A 15,207-nucleotide genomic window follows, 5' to 3' on the forward strand; every position below is an offset into this window, starting at 1 on the left:
CACAGGAAACAGGTTCAATGGGTAATAATTGATCACAAGTGATATATAGTGAATCGTGCTAAAACGAACACAAAGTTCTCTTCCTATGACCTAGAGTCCGAGCATGATATCCTGAAGCGTAAGAAAGGTTTAACTTAGGTTTAAATTAGTTATTGATGAGATACATACTTTATTTCAAGTGGGGTACTTAGCTATAGGAATACTCTCGATAGACTCACCAATGTGAATGTGGAAGTAGGGGCCGCGTCCTGTGGAGTTTTTAGGCAAACTCTCTAGAGCGTTCACCAAATCGAGATACACGTGCTAGGCCTTAAAGCACGGACTTTCGAACTACACCGTAATGATACTGTGTGTGAGATGTTGTTAGGGATAGAGTTCAAAACCAAGGGTTACTCTAGTATATTCTGAATCATCTACACTACGTAAAGGTTCAAGTCGTAAGACACCTTTGCTTATGTACAATGTTGTATAGACTGATATTGCTCGATGAAAATGCTTTTTTTATGTTTTAAATTTTCAAATGAGAGATTATTGGGTGAAATTTCAAGTTTTTAAAAGAAAAGAAAAAAACTTTTGGTTGAGAATCACACATTGATTATTTTTTAAAGAAGAGTCTCCTTCTTATACTCTCATCTTGAACTTTGGGTTTCGCCCTAAGGGGAACCCATATTTTAGAAGGAGTGAGAAGAAAGACAAATGTGTGTGTGATTATTTTTTGAAAAAATAATTATTAATTAATTCTATTTTATAATATTTTTTTCAATCCTTTAACAGAACCAACACGTGTCGCGAGCCACAACGGTCAAGTCTTCCGCGCGCTTTCGTGCGCACACCTGTATATTTAGCGACTTTGCGTGCCTTGCGTAGCTACACATTCCTTGGTTGGGCGTTCTTTGCATTAGTGCCTGTTGGCTCTCTGCGCCTATAAAAGGCGCAAGCCTTCAGCTTTTTCAGATCATCTCAATTCATTTCATCTTCTCAGAATTCGAATTCCCTCTCGACCTCCTTTGCTTGTTCGTTTTAGTTTTATGAGCAAGTCGGTCTAAAGCATGTGAGTTTTTTCAATCGGGTACCATGCATTTTCGATTGAGACAATTTTCTAGGTTGTTTTATCTAGGGGACGACGTGGCACTTCTGTAGAACTGCTTGCACACTTGAATAGAGTCGTGAAATACATTAAAGAGAGTGAGATCCGCGAATCAGCCTATAATGAGTTTCTATTTTGCAAGTCCCATATTTCTGACGACTGTCGTTGGTGCCTATTCGTTACATCAAATTTGACCGTCGAAGGATAGCCAGAACCAACAGAATCACTAATACAATCACTTGGAAGTATATAGAGAAAACGATGGTCAATGCATAGAGTTGGCATGTAGGACATATAACTATCTCAATATTCTGCTTCATGTAGGCTTTTCTCGCTTAGGTTTGTATGCAAATACAAGAGCACATCTGGTTAATGCATTTACAACGTGAAAGCATAGGGAGTCAAAAAGTCAAGTCTGCGTGCATTTCTATGAATTTTTATACGTCAATCAAACTAGTTGTCCACGACATGGTCGTCAATACATCACAAATTCCTACATTACTACTGTCTTTACGTTTTTAATTAAACTAAAATACACATGCATCACATTTTTTGAATGGTTACTGCAATTGCATATAAGGGTCAATTAGTCAAGTCTACAATTATTGACACATCACTTGTAGTAAATTTGTCCCGAGGAATTGAGCTTGCATCATTCCAAGTACTACTTGTTGTTACATTGATCTGCACTTGAGTTAGTGTGATAGGTGTTTTAACTTATGTGTTAAAAGAATCATTTATATATCAAATTATTGCATATTTTACGCTATATATACACAAAGTATTTTTCTCACCGTTCTTATATTTGTCATGTAAGCAATAGACAATTGGAGTTTGATTTCTATAAAAAACAAAAAATAAAAAAATTGATAAATTGATAAATTAACCTTTTTATTCATCTTAACCAAGTTAACATGTTTATTATTCAACCCAACCCAATCCTTATAGTTTGGGTTGGATAGTCTGTGTTGTTCGGGTTGTCAGGTCATTTAAATATCCCTAATACTGAGAGGATTGGAGCATCCTACGACCACTGCATCAAATAACTCATATTTATAACTAAAATGACATTATTTTATAAAAAAATAAATTTGTAATCTAGTTGAGGGGTCACCTAAATTAAGATTTAAATCACTATAATTTATTAATTAAAAGTTTAAATTGATACAACTTCTTTTAATGATATAAATGGATATTTTCTCATTATTTTTTTATGAACGCCACAACGATTTTTTTTTGTTAAATTATAAAAAATGTCCCTGAACTTTACATTTTGTGTCAAACATGCTCTTGAAGTAGGGGTATTTATGAATTGAGTTGATTTGGATTGATTGAAATTTTTCGGGAATGTTTTTTAAAAGTGAAAGTTGTCCCCACAAACCAACACGGGTCCTGAGCACGCTTAACTTTGGAGTTCTTATGATTGAGCCACCGAAAAGGAAGGTGCACCTTGTTGATATAGGTAGTAACTTTCAATTCTTTTAAGTCTTTCTTGACCATACTTTCATGTCCTTAGGATCCCTCTCGTTCGGGTGTGATACCGGTTCTTTCATGTACTCCTCTTGAACTCGGGTCGTTACATGCCCGCTTCCACTTGGTTCGTCCCCGGACCACATCTTACTGGGAAAGGTTCCGCTCTGATACCATCTGTAACGCCACAGGCCCAGGATTCGGAATCCGGATTCGACCCCTGATGGCACCGGTACATAGGATTGCTCCAAGCTAAGCACGTTTAACTTTGGAGTTCTTATGATTGAGCCACCGAAAAGGAAGGCCTACCTTGTTGGTATAGGTAGTAACTTTCAATTCTTTGAAGATTTTCTTAACCATACTTTCATGTCCTCAGGATCTCTATCGTTCGGGTGTGATACCGGTTCATTCATGTACCCCTCATGAACTCGAGTCGTTACACAAAGTTTAAAAAATTTCTTTAACTAAAAAATTAAAAAATTAAAAAATAAAAAATCCTCAATCGTTAGTATTTAAACAAAAACCATTAATTCCTCGTGACAAAAATGACGTTAAAAATAATATAAAAAAAAATGTTCCTACTTACCATTTTGTTTGAAGTTTTCTTAAGTTCAAAAAGGAGCAATTTTAAAATAAATTATACAGATATCCTCGTTTTTTTCATATAGTTACTCTCATATTTCTCTTAATTTTACAATTCTTAGCTTATACCAATTTTCTCAACAATCAAAATAAAAACAAAAAAAATCAAGTTAAAACATGAAATATCACAAAACTTCACAAAATTCCAAAATCAAAATCTCCTCTTGAAATGTACAAAAATGATTAATAGTCAAATAAAAAATGTATGAGCATAAATCGTGTTGGTTCTTATGATTTAATATTTATTTTAGCTCTCAGATAGGTTATCGAGCAAAAGATGTTGTCACGATGTTCCATATGCAATTCGGGCTTAAATGGAGTAATTAGCGAGCAACGGGAGGTAAAACAATGAGATCGAACAAGGGAAGACATAGCGTTGCGCAAGCGCTACGATAAGTCATTCACAGAGACAGTCTGCTAGACAAGCATTGCAGCCCTGTGGTGCTGCAACGCTCTTCATTTGATAAGCGCACATGAAGAGACACTCCTTCCAATTTTCTCTCAAAGGCACTTTGTGATAGCGTCACAGCGTTTTGGTATGTTTTGGTTGTTGAGAAAATTGGTGTAAGTTATGAATTGAAAAATTAAGAGAAATATGAGAGTACCTATATGTACGATAAATAGTCAAATACTTTTTTGTTTGACTATTTATCATTTTGGTATGTTTCAAGTTTTTATTTTGGTAGTTGAGAAAATTGGTGTAAGCTAAAAATTGGAAAATTAAGAGAAATATGAGGTACCTGTATGAAAAAAAAAGAGGAATCTATATAACTTAATTCAAAATTGGTTCTTTTTTAACTTAAGAAAACTTCAAACAAATTGATCAGTAGGAGTATTTTTAATTTTTTTTAATTTTTAAAGTCATTTTGGTCTCGAGGAATTAACTGTTTTTGTTCAAATACTAATGGTGTATTAAGTTAAAGGTATTTTTGAAATGTATTGAAAGTTTAAGGGTATTTTTGAAACAAAACTTTAACAATTTTCATCTAAAACTAACGGCAAAGATATTTTTTGAACTATTTTTGAAAATTTAAAGGTATTTTTGAAACTTTTGAAACTTCATAGACATTTTTGACACAATGTGAACTTCATAGACATTTTTTATAATTTAAGATTTTATTTTTTTAAAGAGAAATGTAGGATTCTAAGAAGCTGACGTGGAGTGGAAGAGAGCCACCTCATTTCCCGCCAAAACTTCCCGCCAAAACATCCTCCTGGACGAGTAAAGTGCGTTTAGGTCAGTGGAGTGTTCCACGTCCATTTTCACTCCTTCCGCTCCCTTTCCCTCAGAAATGGCTGGAGAAACTCCCGATGGCCATTCCTCCGGCAATCCGCCTTCGACGCCTGATTCCCCCACCACCTCCGCCGGTTTCGAAACAGACCAGCTCCCTCATCTCAGCCAAACTTCCGACACCTACCCTGATGAGGACGAAGCCGCCGTCGATCCTCATATCCTTCCCGACGAGCCTGACCCCGATGAAGAGGAGGAAGGAGAGGATCTCTACCACGACAATTTCTTGGAGTCGGTTCTCGACAAGAAATCCCCCTTTTTTTTATTTTCATTTCGTCGAAATCTATTGCCACATGGAGGTACTGATCTTACGAGTTTTGTTCTTAATCTTGTAGTGATTATCGGAGAATGGATGAGCATGACCAGTACGAGTCCTTGGGCCTCGACGATTCTTTAGAGGACGAGAGGGATTTGGATCAGATTATGGAGGACAGACGAGCTGCCGAGATGGAACTGGAAACTCGAGATGCTCAGTTAACCCGTCGGAAGCTTCCTGAGCTATTACATGATCATGGTAAATTTTTTTCCGACTCTGTTCTACCCGAATCGCGAATTATAACTGTTTCCCTTGATTTCTGAATGTTCACTCGCTTGGTAAGTAGTCACTGAGCTACGCGTTCTTCCATTCTTTTTTCTTGCCCTGCACCATATTGATTCTTCAGCTTTACTTTTCCCTAACAAAAGCTTGAGATAAATAGAGCTAATTGAAGTGAACTCTCTTCTCTACCTGATGAGTTTCAATATCTAAAAGATCTTCAATTTCAATTTGTATTGAAGTTATATTTAGGCATGCACAAGGTTTTATGTATGCAACCATCAAATTTTGACTAAAAAACTTTGGCTACATAAAATGAACTCGTGGAGCATTTGTCCTTCTGTATTCAAGCCATTCCGAGTTGTTATCCAGAACGTGGTTATCTGCTCTAGCTACACAAAAATTGTGAATGGTACACGGCACCAAAGATGTTTTATCATATGGGTTTGACGTGATTGTCTCATAATTTTAAACACCGTTGAAGATAGTTTGAGGTCTAACCTCTTGAAGGAAATAAAAGCTAGAGATATTTTCTTGATGTTGCTTTACTAATCTTGACCGCTGTGAACTTATTAGTTCTTTCCCTTTTCATCCTTTTTGGGGACTGGCAGATCTAACTTATGAAACTTATTTATTATTATTATTTTACTTATTTTTTTATTTTTTTATGAAGACTCCGAGGATGACAACTACAGGCCTTCAAAAAGATCAAGAGCTGATTTTCGGCCTCCAGCTGCAGCAAGAAGCTACGATGACATTGATGGTATGCAAAGTTCTCCGGGTAGATCCCAAAGGGAAAACTCACGAGATGATGTGCCCATGACAGATCATTCTGTTGATGACCAATATGAGGTTTTTAAGGCTGTTACATCTTTATTTTCCACATAGTAGGATTTTGCACCTAGTTATTGTTGGCCATATCTGGAATTAACAAATTACCTCCAATTGTAGGATGAAGACGATGATGAAAATGAGCATGAGATGTATCGTGTTCAAGGGCCACTTAGAGAACATGTTACCATGGATGCGGTTCGGCGCTTTATAGGCAAAAAATTTAAGAAATTCTTGGAAACATATGTGAATCCAAAGAGTGGAAATGGTGAGCTTGAGTACATGCGATTGATAAATGAGATGGTGCTAGGTGAGCATCTACTTCACTGTAATTGTACTGGATCGTTAACATTTGGTTTATTCTGTAAAATGGTCAAACTAATATTGTTTTCTACGATGATCTGTGGAGTCATGTTCATGCTTCTCTCATTTTCAAAGACTGGTTGCTTTAATGTTTGGTTTGCAGCCAATAGGTGCAGTTTGGAGATTGATTACAAACAGTTCATCTTTGTTCATCCAAATATTGCAATCTGGTTGGCTGATGCACCCCAGCCCGTCTTAGAAGTTATGGAAGATGTTGCAAAGAAGGTTGTCTTTGACATACATCCAAACTACAAAAATATCCACCAAAAGATCTATGTTCGCATCAATAATTTACCAGTCTATGATCAGATTCGAAATATTAGGTATCCTGGAAGATTCATGGTGCAGTGTCTTTTCAGATGTGTGTTTTTATTTCTTGTTTTCCTAATCATCCTATTTTCAATTGTGTCCCGTTGCATTTTGCAGGCAAATTCATTTAAATACCATGATTCGCATCGGAGGCGTAGTGACCCGACGCTCTGGTGTCTTCCCCCAGTTGCAGCAGGTGAAGTATGATTGTAATAAATGTGGCACAATATTGGGACCATTTTTTCAGAATTCCTATTCAGAGGTCAAGGTTGGTTCTTGTCCTGAATGCCAATCGAAAGGGCCATTCACAGTAAATGTCGAGCAGGTGAATTCTTAGTTTTAATTCTCTCTTTTTTTTTTTAATTTTTTTTATTTGCTTAAGAAAATCACGGTGTAGTTTGCACCTAAGAATCTCATTGAAAGACTTATTTAATTTATCTGCTTCGGCTGCTCTGCAGTGCAAAATGGGTGAGATGGTTTCTTGTCAAGTATTTTTTGTTTAGCATTTCTCGCAGTGAAGTAAAACCTCCCTTTGAATGTTAATCAAATTCCTTACATTCTTGACTGTTTTGCTGCAGACTGTATATAGGAATTATCAAAAGCTAACCCTCCAAGAAAGTCCTGGAATTGTGCCAGCTGGTAGACTTCCAAGGTACAAGGAAGTGATACTATTGAATGATCTAATTGATTGTGCCCGTCCTGGGGAAGAAATTGTATGTTCCCTGCCCTTGATGTGCTTGTGTCAATCTTTTTCTATTTGAAACACTTGCAGACTTTTTATGTATGATCTGATTGATTTCAGGAAGTCACGGGCATTTATACAAATAATTTTGACTTATCATTGAATACAAAGAACGGGTTTCCTGTATTTTCCACCGTTGTTGAAGCAAATTATATTACCAAAAAGCAAGATTTATTTTCTGCTTACAAGCTTACCCAGGAAGACAAGGAAGAGATTGAGAAGTTGGCTAAAGACCCTAGAATTGGAGAAAGGGTTAGTTATTTAAGAACTTAACGAGTACATCCCTTTAGTGTTAAAATTAAGCCTTTTGATTTGGTATGAACTAATGACAGATAATCAAGTCCATTGCACCATCAATCTATGGTCACGAGGACATAAAAACAGCAATTGCTCTTGCAATGTTTGGAGGTCAAGAAAAAAATGTTGAAGGGAAACACAGGTTACGAGGTGATATCAATGTTCTTCTACTAGGTGATCCTGGCACAGCCAAATCTCAGTTTCTCAAGTAAGAGCTACATTTATCAGTTTAGGGATGAACTTCATAAATGGCATATGGTCTACAGCTGCCTGAATAATTAAGTTGTATATATTTTTACCAGATATGTTGAGAAAACTGGGCATAGAGCAGTGTACACCACAGGGAAAGGAGCTTCAGCTGTAGGACTAACAGCAGCAGTGCATAAGGATCCCGTCACAAGGGAGTGGACCCTTGAAGGAGGTGCCCTTGTATTAGCTGATAGAGGAATCTGTCTTATTGATGAGTTTGACAAAATGAATGATCAGGACAGGTAGGAAAAGCAACCATCGATTCACATTCTGAATTTTGCAAATCCATCTATTTTCCTGCCCAGATGAGAAAGTCTTAAATTTTTGGTGTGTTGGAATTAAAGTTCTCATCTGTGATTAGGGTGAGTATCCATGAAGCAATGGAGCAGCAGAGCATTAGCATATCAAAAGCTGGAATAGTCACTTCTCTTCAAGCCAGATGTTCGGTCATCGCTGCTGCCAATCCCATTGGAGGAAGGTATGGCAAGTACATTAGTGTTTGATTTGTATTATGCAAGGAATAAAGTTGAACGGTACCTATGGATGAATAATAAATTGTTGGTCTCATAAATTTGACCAATTATAGGATGATCATGTTTTTTTTATTGTGTTTGACCATGGTGAAAAAAGTGTTTGTTAACTCAAGCTGCATATCTATTTTTAGTAGTTTTGAATTTATCCAAAATTCAAGTATCTAGCAAAGTTGTTAAGTATCTGGCTAGTTTGTGGACTTTGATTAGTAGATTTTGTTGGCTGGTTTTCTGCTGTCAACTAGCTATCTTTAGCATGTAGAGTTGGTATTATAGTGGGGAGTGATTGAATAAAAATACAAACTTCCCCAATTCTCTTCTCTCTCTAATAAGAACAACAAAAAATGATCACTTATTTTTCATTCATCCTTCACATCTAGGAATTTTGAAATTACATCATTATTTTAATGAACTAGCCTTTTTATAGGTATGACTCCTCGAAAACATTTTCACAAAATGTTGAGCTGACCGATCCTATCATTTCTCGTTTTGACATCCTCTGCGTTGTTAAGGTAAATTTCAAGAAACTGCATGCTTCTGTCTTAAAATTGTGGAAGTTGATTGTAACCAAAAAGCCATTGGATAATTTGCAGGATGTGGTAGACTCTGTAACAGACGAGATGCTTGCTAGGTTTGTAGTTGATAGTCATTTCAAATCACAGCCAAAGGGAGTCAATCTTGACGACAAGTCTATAAATGAATCCCAGGAGGACAGTCAAGACTCTGCAAGGCCACTGGATCCGGAGGTCATACACTTGTACTTATCATCCTCTTAGTAGGTTATCTGTGGGCTTCTGCTCTAACATTCCTAAATACTGTTTTTCCAGGTGCTCCCCCAAGATCTGCTGAGGAAATACATAACTTATTCTAAGTTGAATGTTTTTCCAAGGTTGCATGATGCTGATTTGGATAAGTTGACACATGTCTATGCAGAATTACGAAGGGAATCTTCTGTAAGGCTCCATTGCCTCCTCTTTATCCTTATTATTATTATTGATAGTATTTTAATGAAGGGCACTTAATTTTGTCGATGGAAACATTGCCTATTAACTATCGTGTTGTAATGTGACAATAGCATGGGCAAGGAGTTCCTATTGCAGTTAGGCACATAGAGTCAATGATACGCATGTCTGAAGCGCATGCAAGAATGCACCTTAGACAGCATGTCACGCAAGAAGATGTTGATATGGCAATTCGTGTGTTACTTGATTCTTTCATTTCGACCCAGAAATTTGGAGTGCAGAAAGCTCTGCAAAAGGTATTAAAGGAGATCACTGCTCTCTCTCTCTTTACCCACGTCCTATAAATGTTGATATGACTATTCAATATTTACTACAAGAATCAACCAGTTGGCTTCTTTGATTTATATATTATACACAAATATATGCCTGGATCTCGGAGCTTGCATTCTGCTTGGATCTTTGAATTATACTGTATAAGATAATTCAATATAATTTCTTGATTATTCTGAATTGAATGATCAAGGCCCTGATGTTGCCATGAGGAATATTTCCATCAGAAATTTGATGACCGGTGTTGCTAGTGGAAGTGCTAATATTCTGCAATTTTCTATAGTTTGCTAATAAAGACAACTTTGTGTAATTCTTAAGGTTGTATTTTTGTTGGAATAACTAATTTTAGTGTCTTAAATCTTAAGATCAGCGATGTGGCTGCCAATATGTTTTATGGAAGTTCGGAGCAAAATTACCTTTTGTTATTCTCACTGCTTCTATTCTGTCAAGATGGCCATTTGGCCAAGCCAAAGGATAAACCCAAAATTCCCATGCCTTTCCTATGTTCATAATTGAACCATCAACTATGCTCTGATTTCATGTTTGCAAGTTAAACCGAGCAACCTTTGGTATCTTGCAGAGCTTCAGAAAGTATATGACTTTCAAGAAGGATTACAATGAACTGCTGCTATATCTTCTCCGAGAACTTGTGAAGAATGCACTTCACTTTGAGGAAATTGTTCGTGGATCTACATCGGAGCTTACCCAAATCAATGTGAAACTGGAAGACCTACAAAGCAAGGTAATGATATCGTGGTTATTTTCTATACCTAATGTAGACAAATACGAGGACTTACACATTTGATATCGATGCAGGCACAAGATCATGAAATTTATGATCTGAAACCCTTCTTCAACAGCTCTCATTTTTCAAATGCTAAATTTGTGCTGGATGAAGAGCATGGACTAATCAGGCATCACCTTGCCAGATGATTTAAGGATTATGATTGGAAATGGATTAGATAGGTAGTTATCTTACTGAATTGATGATATTCGTAATGGGATTCAAAGGACTACCCTGTTTTGAGAATTTAGAGGTGTATTGTTTTCGGATCTTCATTTAATCCAATTAAGAACAAGTTAAAGAACTTCTATTCTTTAGCATGATCTCATGCAGTCTCTTCCACGAGCTAAAGCCTTGTGATGACTTGGGGTAGTCTTGATTTTGGAATTGTATGCTGTGTTGACATAGAAAGGGTATTAAATAGCTGGAATGATCTATAAGAGCAAACCTTTGCTTCAAATTTAATTTTTGTCATCAAACATGAGGGTAATAGAAACTCTGGTGTAAGATTGAATCGTCATTTGAGTATATTCATTTTAATTCCAATAGAATCAAATTTGACTCGATGTAAGATTGTTAAAACGGATAATAGAAAAGAATATGAAGGGAACAAAATTAAATTTTATTTTTCATTATCTTCCTTTTATTATGTGCTGAAATGACAAATTAATTTATTATTTCTTACCTAGGCAATATGAGATCTCTATTCTATATTTCAAATTTAGTTCTTAAGGTTCATAATTAAAATTGAATTTGGTTTGATAAATCCTCATGAATTTAGCCCTTATGGTTTATCACTAAACCCTTATTTGTATTATTGAAACTTTTTTTTTCTCACTCTGAAGTGTATGTCTTTTATAGGCTACTAGACCATAACACATGGAATGCATATGAAATTTAATATCTTATTTATAATCATACTTTAGTAAAATATTCTCATTAATGAATGAAAATAAATTTATGGATTTGTAAAAGACAAATGACATGATTATTTGTTTAAATATATGTACATGTAAGATTGTGATGTCCATATCTTTGGCCTAAAAGACACCCATATGTGAAAAGGATACACCACTTTGACTCGAATAATTTTAATGGGCAAAGGACTTGATTGTCTATTCAAACATATATCTACCGTTAGATCGTGATATTTCATATGTATAGTTTAGATCACACCCATACTCGAAAGGATATACCACTTCGTCCGTAGCCATTCGACCTGAATAGTTGTAATAGGACAACAAACGTGATTGTCCATATTAGTGATTGTTTATGTTAGATTGTGATGTTTTATATCTATGGTCTAAATCACACTCATACACAAAAGAATACACTATTTTTCATGTAACTATCTCGATCCAAATAGTTGTAACAAATGACAAAATAGAAATGATTAAAAGATATAATGATAAAATGAAGGTGTAAAAATTCTTCTCTTATAACCCTTTCTATATCCACTATAGATATAGATGTTTGTATTCCGCTACAAGATCATACCTTTCATTTTAATAGTATCGTTCAGGAACTAAATCATTGTAAGAAATATCTCTTCTACCCTAAAGGGATGAGTTGATAGCTGGGAATTTCAATGAGATTTGGACTGAAGATGAAAAACATGTGGTCATCCACTAGTGGCTTAACAACAAATGCACCTATCCATGGCTCCTAGCCCTGATGGCTTACTGGCGATGGTCTACCAAACATGCTAAAGTGTGGTGGAGAGGAGGGATGTGACAACAGCCTGCCTCTGCTGTCTCAAGTAAACAAAACCACCATTGTGCACATTCTAAAGTGCAAATATCCCAAGCTGGTGAGCGAATTTCAACCTATAAGTTGGTTTAATGTTAGTTACAAGATTATTGCTTAGGTTTTAGTTGAGAGATTAAATTTAATTATTGATCATGTTATTTAGTGCAACCAAAACGCTTTTTTTTTTCTTGGTCGGTTAGTTAATACTTGAATGTCATTATTCTTTCACAAGTTTAAAAGGGTTTTGCATCTCTAAAATTAAACATGAACAAAGCTTATGATTGGAGTGAAGTTTTTTTTTACTCTCCATCTCATGAATAAAATGGATTTCAGTACTAATCAGATTGATTGCATCATTCAAATTTTGACCAAACGGTTGTCTGCAGAGGTACAAGCTCAAAATCAAAGAGCCCTCTTAGTTGTTAAAGCCCATGGTCCCCGGTTCCTTCATTTTTCTTTTACTTTGTTATTTTCAAGCAAGTCTGGTTCATTGAATGAATATAGTAGCAAAGGCTATCTCCTGAAATTTTGTTTATTTTTTAAATCTCAGAATGCTATAGAATTAAGCAGCACCAATGGGAGCAGTGGGGTCTCTAGACTACTGCAACAATGACAACATTGATAAAAGTTAACAAACGTCTTCACAAGAACAGCAACCATCTTTGAAATGATGGAAAACATAAGGATCTTTTACTATGATTTCTCGACCAACCATCTTGGATATGAACTTTGCAGACTCATGACAACTGTGGCATACACGAAGGTTCTTTGTAATACGAATTGTCCTTCCTGCTTTTGTACTAATCAGCCCGAATGAAATCGCCAAGAGTTCGCTGTGTCCTATTGGAACACACTCTCGCTCCTCATCAACGTCGTGAAAGCTGAAATCTGGATTCGGCTTGGAACCATCTTCTTCCATTTTTTTCATCAAGCACTGTAAATTCCAATAAATGTTCCGTGATCTCGGGTGGGATACATCCCCTGTCCCAAACACGTGAATTTTGTTGCAGAACTCCATCCAACTGTAAGCCTTCTTAGGTCTTAATCCCATGTCTCTCATTGTTTCTCTCAACTTTTCAACCATGTCCCATTTTTTGTTGCACGCATACCAGTTCGAAAGTAGAATGTAATTCTCAGCATTTAGAGGTTCTAAATCACACAGCTTCTCAATGATTTGCTTGCCTAGTTTTCGTTGATGGTGTTTCCTGCATCCATCAAGCAATGCTCTCAAAATCACAGCATGTTTGTCAAGTTTATTTTTTTCTACAAATGTCGTTGCTTCATCCAGTCGCCCTGCTCGGGCTAAAAGAGCCACCTTTAAAGCAATGTGTGCCACGGTTGGTTCGGTAATGCAACTAAAGTAAAAATCCCCTTCATCTACCATGTTTGCAGTAGTACAAGCATGCAAAACTGCAGTATAAGTTATCTGATCTCTATTATGCATCCTCAAGTTCCTCTCAATCTCACGGAACAAACTGACTCCAAGTTTTCCTTGGCCATGTAAACTGTAGCCCAAAGTCATGATGGTCCACGAAACCATATCTTTCTCCTTCATCATCGAAAATGTTTCTGATGCAGATTGGATACATCCAGATTTGACATACATGTCGACCAAAGCATTTTGGACAATGAGATTCTCATCAAAAGCATTTTTAAGCACGTATCCATGAATCTCTTTTCCATGCTTATGTGCAGCCATTCTCCCACAGGCTGGGAGAATACTGCTGATTGTAAGAGGATCAGGCTTCAATCCTCCATCCTTATTCATCTGTCGAAACAGTTTAAAGGCCTCATTAATTCCACCTTTCTTAACATACATATGGATAAGTTCTGTCCACGAAATGACGTCTTTGGATGGCATTCGGTCGAAGAACCCCCGAGCATCTTTGATACTATCACAGTCAAGGTACATTTTCAACAGAGAATTACTGACCAAGACATTAAATTCCAAGCCATGAATTCTTGCAAGAAGGTGGATGTTTCTTCCATGTTGCAGCATTTTGAGTGCACCACAGGCACCAATGGCCGTGGCCAAAGCCACTGCATCAATATCATCCGCCAACTCCACCATTTGGTAAAACAAGTCTATGGCACAACTGGGTTTATCTTCCATTAAGTATAGCTTGGCCAACATAGTCCAAGAAACAGAGTTTCTGCAAGCGGATTTGTCATGAAGCCACTTTGCAGTGTCAGCACTATCAAGAATCCCATAAAATTCAATTAAAGAAGTAAGTACATAGAGGTTAGAGGAGAACCCAAGTTTGAAAGCTTGAGCGTGGAGCTGTTTGCCAAACTGCAGATTGCCATACTGGCGGGTAGCGCATATAATTCGAGGAAGGGTGTGTTTGTCAGGGCGAACTCCACGAAACAACATCTGTTGATATGTTGAAATTACATGCCCCAAATCTCCGTTAGTGAGATGGGTTTGAATCAGATTGTTCCAAGCAAAAGTATCCCATATAGGAATTTCGTCGAACAGTTGGTGGGCTACACTTAAATTAGCAGAATTCTTGGCAGTTGTAGTACGAACGTGAGGGGGATTATTAAATGGTTGTCTGTGACTGGTTTCTTGAGTAATGGGGAGACAATGAACGTGGGTGGAGAGAAGAAGATTCATGGTAGAATTTCTGACGTTGCTTACGAGAAGTGTAGCACATTAAGCGTCTGTTTTTCGAGTGATTAGGAACCCCGATGGGATGAATTGGGCGAACGGGATGTTGGAACATATACGTTAATGTACAATATTCATTAAAAATTTGTTTCACGTTAATGTATCAATATTCATTAAAAATTAATTTCAAGTATATCATTAATTATCTCACCAGTATATCAAACATTCATTCTAAATAAAATGTTAAATATAACATTAATGTATTAGTAACATATCAACATCAATTTAAATTTTATACATATATCAATACTTAGAAATATATTTGTTTAAGTATATTAGTAGTATATCTGAGTTCAAAATTTAATTTCAATTGTAACATTGGTATATCAATAACTTATCAACATTAATTCAAAATGGCTACTAAC

At 36.3% G+C, this 15,207-nt stretch overlaps 2 protein-coding genes across 3 annotated transcripts; one reads left to right on the top strand and one right to left on the bottom strand.

Moving 5' to 3' along the window:
• The first annotated feature begins 4,428 nt into the window (after positions 1-4,428).
• Positions 4,429-10,726, top strand: MCM2 (minichromosome maintenance (MCM2/3/5) family protein). The gene is made up of 17 exons (XM_039047209.2): positions 4,429-4,721; positions 4,826-5,004; positions 5,699-5,877; positions 5,977-6,166; positions 6,323-6,542; positions 6,646-6,853; positions 7,107-7,241; positions 7,331-7,522; positions 7,603-7,775; positions 7,870-8,058; positions 8,178-8,294; positions 8,774-8,858; positions 8,940-9,092; positions 9,174-9,299; positions 9,422-9,604; positions 10,219-10,380; positions 10,455-10,726. The coding sequence occupies exons 1-17, from the start codon at positions 4,492-4,494 to the stop codon at positions 10,569-10,571; spliced, it is 2,838 nt and encodes a 945-aa protein (XP_038903137.1). The 5' UTR covers positions 4,429-4,491; the 3' UTR covers positions 10,572-10,726.
• Positions 10,727-12,689: 1,963 nt separating this feature from the next.
• LOC120091313 (pentatricopeptide repeat-containing protein DOT4, chloroplastic-like) lies at positions 12,690-14,947 on the bottom strand. Of its 2 annotated transcripts, XM_039049291.2 has the most exons (2): positions 14,427-14,947; positions 12,690-14,324 (listed from the first exon to the last, which is right to left on the bottom strand). In XM_039049291.2, the coding sequence occupies exons 1-2, from the start codon at positions 14,786-14,788 to the stop codon at positions 12,800-12,802; spliced, it is 1,887 nt and encodes a 628-aa protein (XP_038905219.1). In that variant the 5' UTR covers positions 14,789-14,947; the 3' UTR covers positions 12,690-12,799. The 2 variants fall into 2 exon arrangements, with proteins under 2 accessions (XP_038905219.1, XP_038905218.1); XM_039049290.2 differs by having other exon boundaries at positions 12,690-14,910.
• Positions 14,948-15,207: the final 260 nt, after the last annotated feature.

The sequence above is a fragment of the Benincasa hispida genome, chromosome 11 (assembly GCF_027475165.1).
Source record: "Benincasa hispida cultivar pf3 chromosome 11, pf3_genome.v1.1, whole genome shotgun sequence".
In the NCBI taxonomy this organism is placed as follows: Eukaryota; Viridiplantae; Streptophyta; class Magnoliopsida; order Cucurbitales; family Cucurbitaceae; genus Benincasa; species Benincasa hispida.